The 9,540-nt window shown below is 34.3% G+C and overlaps 1 protein-coding gene across 4 annotated transcripts in view; it reads left to right on the forward strand.

Moving 5' to 3' along the window:
* The window catches only part of ABHD18 (abhydrolase domain containing 18), a 54,844-nt gene extending 45,674 nt beyond the window's left edge, over positions 1-9,170 (forward strand). For 3 of the 4 annotated variants that reach the window (XM_004711849.2, XM_045287391.1, XM_045287392.1), the window contains 5 exons: positions 1,189-1,278; positions 1,964-2,065; positions 2,738-3,107; positions 3,548-3,710; positions 6,862-9,170. In XM_004711849.2, coding sequence (XP_004711906.1) covers positions 1,189-1,278; positions 1,964-2,065; positions 2,738-3,107; positions 3,548-3,710; positions 6,862-6,913 — 777 coding nt within the window. In that variant the 3' untranslated portion in view covers positions 6,914-9,170. The remainder of the gene's footprint in view (positions 1-1,188; positions 1,279-1,963; positions 2,066-2,737; positions 3,108-3,547; positions 3,711-6,861) is intronic. The other variant, XM_030884787.2, reaches the window with a different exon arrangement.
* The last annotated feature ends 370 nt before the right edge of the window (positions 9,171-9,540 follow it).

Genomic DNA, 9,540 nt, shown 5'->3' on the forward strand with positions numbered 1-9,540 from the left:
GCTGCTTCTGTAAAGAGTACAGTCTTGGAAATCCTGTGCAGCAGTCTGCTCTGTCCTATGAGGCCACTGTGGGTTGGAGTCAGCTCTTGTGTTTGGCTTTGGTTTAGTGTTTCCATTGTTAAGCTCAACTGCAGATTCTTACAACTTTCACCTGGACTACTGCTGATTAACTGTTCTCAAAATTTCACCCTCTGTAATCAACCCTGTGAAACTGCTATCATTTCAGCTTCCTTAAGTTACTCATATGATCATGTTACCCTTCTGGTTAGGCCTCTTTAATAATCCTCCCTCCACTGAAGAACAGGAGACCTGGTGGCGTAGTAGTTACACATTGAGCTACTAACCTAACCACAAGGCCAGCAGTTTGTAACCACCAGCCGCTCTATGGGAAAAAGATGAGGCTTTCTACTCCTGGGAACAGTGACAGTCTCAGAAACCCACTGGAGCAGCTCTACCCTGTCCTGTAAAGTCGCTATGAGTTAATACTGACTCGGCAAGGAGTTGGTTTTCTTTGGTTTATTGTAAGAACAAAGGGACCACTAATCTGATTCTAATCATTCTTTCATCTCTACCTAGGCCCCCTCCATAAGCCTTATTGACTAGCCACACGGAAGTATATTGCTGTTTCCCTACTTCACCTGTGCTTTCTTACCTTCTTGCCTTTAATCACACTGGTGCCTTTCTATGGCAGTCAAGGCTCCCATCTTTCATTCTCCCTAAAAGACGCGGCCACTTTATGAAGGCATTTCTGATGTCTCCAGTTAAAGTTACTCCCTATCGAACACATTATTTTATATCAGTTACATGGTCTACTGTGCCATTCACCAAATGCTTGGGAAACTCCAGTCTACCTCAAAGGTCTGAAGTTTTATACTTGTAGTTTTGTATCTCAGCATATTTACTCGATACCCAGAAGAAAGGTACTCTCAGAAAGGGTCTTATGAGGTCAGATACATTTTCTATTGTACTTTATTACTTTCTAGGGGAGATTATATGTAATTATTGAATTTGTCATTTTGGCAGTTTGAAGAGGTTTGCTACACATTCTCACAAGTGTTCAGAGACTTATGTTCATGTTTTATCTCACCAACTACTGTACAACATTTTCCTAATATGTTTTTTCTGTTTTAATTAATGGGAACTTTAAACAGAAACTCTCTAACTGATTGGATTGTTATTATATTACAGATGGCCTCTTTAGCGGTATCTAACTGGCCGAAGCCCATGCCATTGATTCCATGTCTATCTTGGTCCACAGCATCAGGGGTCTTCACTACGGTAATTTAATTGCAGCTAATATATAGTCCCTGGAGAAGGATATCCATCATGTTTGGTAAAGTGGAGGGGCAGCAAAAAAGAGGAGGGTCCTCAGGGAGATAGATGGACGCAGTGGCTGCAGCAGTGGGCTCAAGTAACTATATATAATTAGATTTCAAGATCCCCCTAGATCCCCCCAGATTTGCTGATTGCTGGAAGAAATCAGCACATATTCAAACTCATAGCCAACAGAAAGCAAACTTAGTAAAAGCAAAGACAGGGTTAGAGTCCAGAGGAAACCAGGCGCAGATTTCTCAGAGTCTTCTCCCAGGATAGTGTCACAGGACACACTTATTCCTCCCACACTGAGCTGTCACCTGTACAAAGTGTTGTCAACTAGGGTTTTTTCATCAGAGGCTGGTTACTTAGGTACCAGAATTACCTAGAATATTCCTAAATTGTAGGAAAAAAGCAAGATGGTACATTTATACTAAGAAATCATTACCCTCCTCTTATTTTTTATTGGACATGTATGAAACCATTTATCAATCTGGTCCTACATGCCAGCCAAAGGCCAACCTAGGAAACAGGCCCTTCTAAAGATAGGTTATCTCAAGCTCTGTGAACTCTTTTCACGGTTGTTAATAAAAATATCAGGAAAATAGCTTATGATGTGATTTGATCTTATTTTAGCTTATTATTCCAGGGTGTATTGAGTAAATCAATTAATTGGAGGGAGCTGGAAAGGCAGTATTATACACAAACAGTTTATGAAGAAGAAATTATTCACATGCTTGAATATTGTGGTGTAAGTATCTTAAGTTTTGGTATAACATTTGGGGGCATTGTTGATTGTGTAAAAAATTGTTGATTGTGTAAAAAAGTTTAAGCTTTTAAAGAAAATAGTAAAAAAATTAAAACATTTAGATGTGTTATTATTGAATTTTTAAAAATCTTCCTTTAAAAGTAAGCAGATAAAAATAATCATGCAAAGCAGACATGTGACTTAGTTGCTTTATTAACAGATAAGCATCCTACCTAGTTCAAGAAATAGAATTTGACCACCTGCAGAATCCCTTTCCATGTGCTGCAAGCATGCCTAGACCCCACTTCCGTGATTTTTATAGTTATATGTTTTTTGTCTTTTAGATAATTTTGATTAACCATTCATTAACTTTAAAATTTATGGGTAACAAAACTTTTTCTAACTCTCATATATAACATAAAGTTGCCATAGTTACAATTTTAGTGTATAATTCACTGATGTTAGTTACATCCACAAAGTTGTACAACCATCCAAAATAGTGATTTTTAATTGGTCCCAATCCTTGGGAGATCCTATGTGTGTCAGAGTAGACTGTGCTTTATAGGCATTACAATGGCTGGTTTTTGTGTTTTTTCCAAAGTAGATCACTAGGGCTTTCATATAATATTGTTTGATTTTTATATTAAATAGTGTTTTTGTTTTCCATAAATACAGATGGATTCTTTCAAAATGGGACAAGAGTTCATGGGACATTTTCCTAGTGGTGAAGACAAAATAACTAACCTTAAGCTGGTTTCCAGAACTTTAAAGCTAGATTCAACAGACCAAGTTGGGTCCCCAAAATCTGCTGAATGCCTTACATCTAATAAAACACCTATCGGCACCACATCAGAAGGACTCTTATTGCAAGACACTTCTAAGATGGAATGCTTCAATAAAACACCTTCAAGTAGTTATAGGAGTTGCAGTAGTCAGTCATATCACCTAGTTAATAAAGAACCAAAAAGAAGTAATCTACAGAAAGAACCTTTAATATTTATGAAAGGAGTTATGGATGAATGTACTCATGTAGCAAATTTCTCAGGTACTCATTTTATTGAAAATTGAAAATATTTCCACATATATTTGAAAAACTTTAGGGATGCTTTACAAGATAATTTCATGTTTTTAAGGGAGTCTATATGATAGACTCCAGAATGTATTCTCTAAGACAATTAATTGGGTTATTTAACTATATCTTATTTTTAGCGATAAAAATCTAAAACTATTGTATTGGTTTATTTAAAAGCACATTGAAAAAACACATATTAGACTTTGTATCTTATGCCATTCATCTTACTCTATCAGAGATGAAAATTATGGTATATTACAGCTGATATTTTTAACTTAATTAAAAGAATTTGAGGTTGACAAATGTTTCACTGCACTGAATAGTTTTATTTTCTCATAATAATACATAAAATGATAATTAATTTTTTAGAACTTTTATAAGTGTATTTCTTTTTTCTAAAATCCTATATCTAGTTCCAGTTGACCCGAGCCTAATTATAGTGGTTCAAGCCAAAGAAGATGCCTATATTCCACGAACAGGAGTTCGAAGTCTACAAGAAATTTGGCCTGGTTGTGAAATACGATATCTAGAAGGAGGTCATATCAGTGCTTATCTTTTTAAACAAGGACTCTTTAGGTAAGATTATTGGTTTAGATAGGTGTTTATTTGTTGTTTGATTCGTTTTAGGATTTGTTTTTATTTTTCTTACCTAGACTAATAAATATCAGATAGTTTTATTGTATGTCATAATCCTCTAATTTTCTCCCTGCTTCCTTCAAATCTCACATTGTTGTACTATTAAAGGTCATCAGAGCCTGCTTTGGTGCGTCAAGAAGGCATTTTCACTCCACTTTGATAAATAGCGTGAGCATCTGTCAAGTATGCTAGTGATGTTTCTTAGTAAAGCATATTGACCCTTAAGTAAAAATGAAATATTTAAATATTAACAATTTTATGACCTCCGTGTTTTAGTTGGAACTTTTTTAAAAGTTGGAACTTTCAACAAATTTTATGCTATATCTCCAGTTTTCTGATGCATTACTTTATTTCTACCCAGTTTTCATTGATGCATATTTATCATTCATAGTTTTATAAAGTAGGTCATTTAAAGTACTAAAGTAAGTGCTCTCTCTATATAAATCTTTAAAAACTTCCAGCTGGGTAGCTATAAATAGAAGAATTATGAAGTGTTGGTAGCACAGAGGTTAAGCACTTGGATGCTAACCAAAAGGTTGGCAGTTCAAACCCACCCAGAGGCTCCATGGGATAAAAACTTGTCAATCTGCTCCCATACAAATTTTAGTTTAGGAAACCATTTGGGAAAGTTTTTTTCTGTCACTAAGAGTTACTATGAGACAGAATTGACTCAATAACACTCAACAAGTGAGAATGTGGCTAAGAAACATTAGGAAAAGTAGATATTATTAAAGTCAGCTATTCAAAATATAAAGATGCTAATGAGAAAACTTGATGTGATAAGGAAATAAATGTTACCATTGCCATATGCCAGGTACTGAAGTAGTTGTATCAGATCTTGTTATCCCAACTGCACAGAAATATAGGCAAATGAGTAACAAGAGATTAGTATCTTGCTCAGGTCTCCATTACTAAACGATTTCACTTCTCATACTCGCTATCAAGGAGCTTTGCTAGTGCAGTGGTTAAGTATTCCACTGCTGCTAACAGCAAGATTGGCAGTTCAGAGCTACCAGTCCTCTGCTGAAGAGTGACAGCTTCTGTGAAGATTACAGCATGGTTAGCAGCCACGCACTTAACTGCTGTACCCCGTGCTCCTTGGGAGTCCCTGTCAGGCAGTTTCATGCTGCCCTGCAGAGGTGCTATGAGTCAGAATCCACTTGATGGCAATGGTACTCCCCACCCATGATTTCAAAACTGAATGCAGTTTAAGTATATTGGAATACACGTAACCATTATCTCATTATATTTCACATTTATGACAATACTAAAGTATCTACTATTTGACTGTTTTCTGCTTTGATAGTGTACATCTGACAGAAATGTGCTGAGATGAGAGTAACACTGGATGTAATGATGAGGGTTATATGTCAACTTGGCTGGACCATGATTCTCAGTTGCTTGGCAATTATGTAATTATGTGATTTGGCAGTTATACAATGATATAGTCATCACGTATTTTGTGATCTTACATAATCACCCACCATCTTTGCATAATGTCAATTTTCATATAATAACCTGTTATTAGCAGTCAGTGTAGTAGAATTTAAAATAATTCTATCTTTGCACTCAGCAGATGGAAAATTAAAACACACTAGTAATTTGTGTTAAGATACTTAGAGCTGGTTGTTCACTCAGTTGAAAAAGAGATTATTCACATGGCTTAAAGGGCATATATGAACCTTTCCTAACCCTCTTCATACTAAGTATACAAGCTGAAGTTTCAATCATAGGTATCCAGAAAAAGATAACTTCTACTCATTTAACATACAATTGTTTTGTGCTGCTGACTAGGCACAAAATAATAGTAACAGTAGCTTATAGTTACCTGATGCATAACAGAAAGAAATACCATGCGCCTGTTGCTACTACTGTGTCAATTTAACTCGTTGAGGTTTTCCCCTTTTTTTGCCAACCCTTTCCTTTACCAAGCATGATATCCTTTGGGATGGATTCCTCTTCACTTGTTCAAAGTAGGTGAAAGAAGACTCCATTCTTGATTGTAGGAAGGATTCTGACTGGTTTTTCCAAGATGGATTTGTTTGTTTTTCTGGCAATCCATATATTCAATATTCATTTCCAATGTCAGAATCTAAAGACATCAGTTCTTCTTCCATCTTATTTTCTACCTTTTGCATGTATATGAGGCTATTGGAAATATCAGTGGTTGGGTCACATGCATGTTAGTGCTCAAAGTGACATCTTTGGTTTTTAATACTCTAGAAACCAAACCCACTGAGGCAGTTTATAGTTGCCATGAGTTCAAATCAATTCTACTGCACACAGCAACAATAACTATCCGAGTTGTGGGAAAATGAAATGAAGAAAAATGGATCTTTTCAATGGAACTTTTAAAGTCACCATATCTACATATATATTCCCTGAGTGACACTAGTGGTTAATGAGCTTGTATGCTAACCAAAAGCTTGGCAGTTTGGGTCTACCCAGAGGTGCCTCAGAAGTAATGCATAGTGACCTACTTCTAAAAACAAGCTATTGACAAATGCAAAGACTGGATGTAGTGGGAATGGGGAATAACCGCTAAAGGGTGTGATATTTCTAGAATGTTCTAGAATTAGCTAGTAGTAGTGGTTGCACAACTATAAATATTCTAAAAAAAAAACTGAATTGTAAAATTTGAAAGGATGAATTTTATGCTATATGGATTATATCTCAATAAAGCTATTACTGAAAATTAAGCCATGAAAATCATGAGCACTATATATAAGCATATCAACCTCTAAGGCACAAAAAACTGCTTCATGAAAAAAGATGATGCGGACAATGAATGTACAAATGCGCTTTACACAATTGATGTATGTATGGATTGTGATAAGAGTTGTATGAGCCCCTAATAAAATGATTAAAAAAAGAAAAAAGATGATGCTTCTGAATCCATGTTTAGTTGGAAGTACATTTAAGGTAATTGGTAGGAAAATTGTGTGGACCCAGACACCCACCCTTCAGTACTTGCTCATTTTGAAAAGGTCAAATGGCAAGCTACAGGTAATTTGGGAAGTAATTTATAATGACTGCATTGTCTAACCCTCCACCTTTTAAATTATGTTTTTTCTTTCATATTTAATTATAGGCAAGCTATCTATGATGCATTTGAACGGTTTCTTCATAAGTATGCTAACTAATTGGATCACTGTACATTACCAGAGTGCCCATCATCTATCTTGCAAAAAGGAGAGTCAATCGTCTGATAAGAAAAACAAGCAGACAACACTTTGTATCTAGTTATTAACAATGTAATCCAGAATTCAGTGTTGCAGATCCATTGACTTATAAGTGTTAAATACATTTCAATCATATAAAATCAATATTTGGATTAAACAATATTGAAATACTTTGTTATTCTTTGTGAGATCTCATATTTAGTATCTATTGTTACTATTTATGGAACCTTAACATTTTAATTATGAATAATTTATTAGTTTCAATAAATTTATTTGTAGAAACTTACTGGTGTTTAATAGCATTCCTAAGTCAGCAAAATATGTAGTAGTTCAGCCTGAAATACATACTGTAACAAGAAATTTCTGTTAACTGACTTAAGAAAGGTGTTTATTTCTTTTTGGTTCCATAGTGAATTTTCTAGTGCTGTTTTCAACATTAGTTAATATGCTATGGAACTATTTATGATGTACAAAATTAGTATTAAATTTGAATTCTAAAAAATATCAGTTGTTTATAAATACTTTTAATAGTCAAAATGGGTTCTGAAATGCAGAGATGATACTTAAGAATTGACCAGAATTTAAAACTTTGTCAAATATTAAGTTTTAAAAATGCCATACATATTTCCCAGCTTGAAAAGTCTCAGTTCTGGCAAAATGGAAATACAATAGAAAACTTACTGCATTAATTTATGGTACTGTGTCTAATATTTTCTTATGTGCGTACTTTGAGTTTGCTAAACACCTAACCGTATTTTAGACTTAGTACTTCACAACTTTGACTTTAGTTTCAGAATTTAATAACCATATATAAATTTTATCTGTACCATGTGAATATCTTTTTAAAACGAGAGTGGATGGCTATCCTTGGTGCTTTTCTTCTTGTGTTAAGCTTCTCAACTTGAGAGCAACAATATTAAAAACAAAACTGGAAAATATTTCTTGGTGTCTTGTGAAGATTTAGAGTAAACATCTTTGACCTTTTTAAAAATCTCTTTTGTCTATAAATTATTTTAAAATATGTGTTCTCATCCTCAGGATATTTTAATTATAATATTCCTTGTAGCCTTTGTAATGGAAATTTTGTCATACCAACATTTCCATTATGTCTTAAAATTACTTGTTTTCAAATTGTTAAAAATTATTAATGTGAAGTCCTTGATGGCAAATGTATTAACATCTTTAAAGCTACATTGACATAATAAGCCAACAAAGTACAGCTCTTTGAACTATTTCTGCAAAAGTATGTATTCAGACTGTAGCTTTTAAGTTTAACTGAACATATAACAGTCTACTAAGTCCTTCCATAAAATACCTTTGAAAGATAATGTGAAGCTGTCAGATGATTTACAAGTATTTTCCTATATCGTGTGAACTGAGGTAATATGATTGAATGCTTTGCCTAACCAGTGGCTTTAGTAATACCATTTTCACATAAACATTTCTTAGTAAAGAATAATGTACTGCTGTGTTTCTATTATTAAAAGAATTAAATCTTGCCTAGTTGTATTTAACTCAGTCATACCTATTTTTTCACAAATAAATATGAAAGCAGATATTTTAAAACCAGGCGTTTCTAAAATATATACACATAACTGAATTGATTAAATCAGGGTACAAAACACCTTTTCTTAGAGTTTTTCTTTTTTTAATTTACTTCATCCAAAACACTAACTGAAGCTTTAAAAGACATACGTATATAAAAACACACAGACACAAGTCAAAGTGCTGAGTTGCCTGCCATGTTGAGAACTGAGCACATGCCTGCTAGGTAACCACTCAAAAGTAGAGTTACAAACTGCACTCCCACGAGCCAGTCTAACCCTGCTGTGTTTCACTTGGAGTGACTTCTCTAACATGTTGTAATTTGAAAAGCCTTAGGCTGGTAATGGACTCCCCAGTATGCCCCTACCTGCTAGATTTCCTCTTTCTCGATCTCGATTACCCCATTACTTTGTATTTCCTACCGAGCCCCTGAAGACATCTGAGTTGGAGACTCCAGATTTATATCTGTGGTTAGAAAAAGTTTTTGAATTTCATGATTTGTTAATGTTGTAATTACTTTGACATCATTTTACCGTGTGCATTCTAAGTTGTTTTTACATGTAATTTCCTCAATGTGGTGCTTTCACAAAGTATTGAATTGTTAAAACTGTAGCTGTAATTTCTAAAATTATTTACAAATATTTTATACTTTACAATAAAAATGTTTAAACAGTTGGGTTTTCAAGATTTCTTATTCTAAGTATGAAAAATGTGTCACTTTGGGGAGGGAGGGGGGAAAATGAGCAGCCGATATTAAGAGCTCAAATAGAAGGCAAATGTTTTGAGAATGATGATGGCCACAAATGTACATATGTGCTTGACACAATGGATGGATGGATGGCTTGTGCTAAGAATTGTACAAGCCCCCAATAAAATGATTTTTTTTTAAAAGTGTTACTTTTGATTAATGTACCCAATTTTGAACTGAACATGTATGACAAGAACTCAGTTTTCCCTAAATAGTGTGACCCAAGGGAAAACAAACCTTCCAACACACCATAATTATCTAGATGTTGTATAACTCAATATTGGATATGATTGTT

The sequence above is a fragment of the Echinops telfairi genome, unplaced genomic scaffold, assembly GCF_000313985.2.
Source record: "Echinops telfairi isolate 266 unplaced genomic scaffold, ASM31398v2 ScPeMD7_14;HRSCAF=57, whole genome shotgun sequence".
Classification (NCBI taxonomy): domain Eukaryota; kingdom Metazoa; phylum Chordata; class Mammalia; order Afrosoricida; family Tenrecidae; genus Echinops; species Echinops telfairi.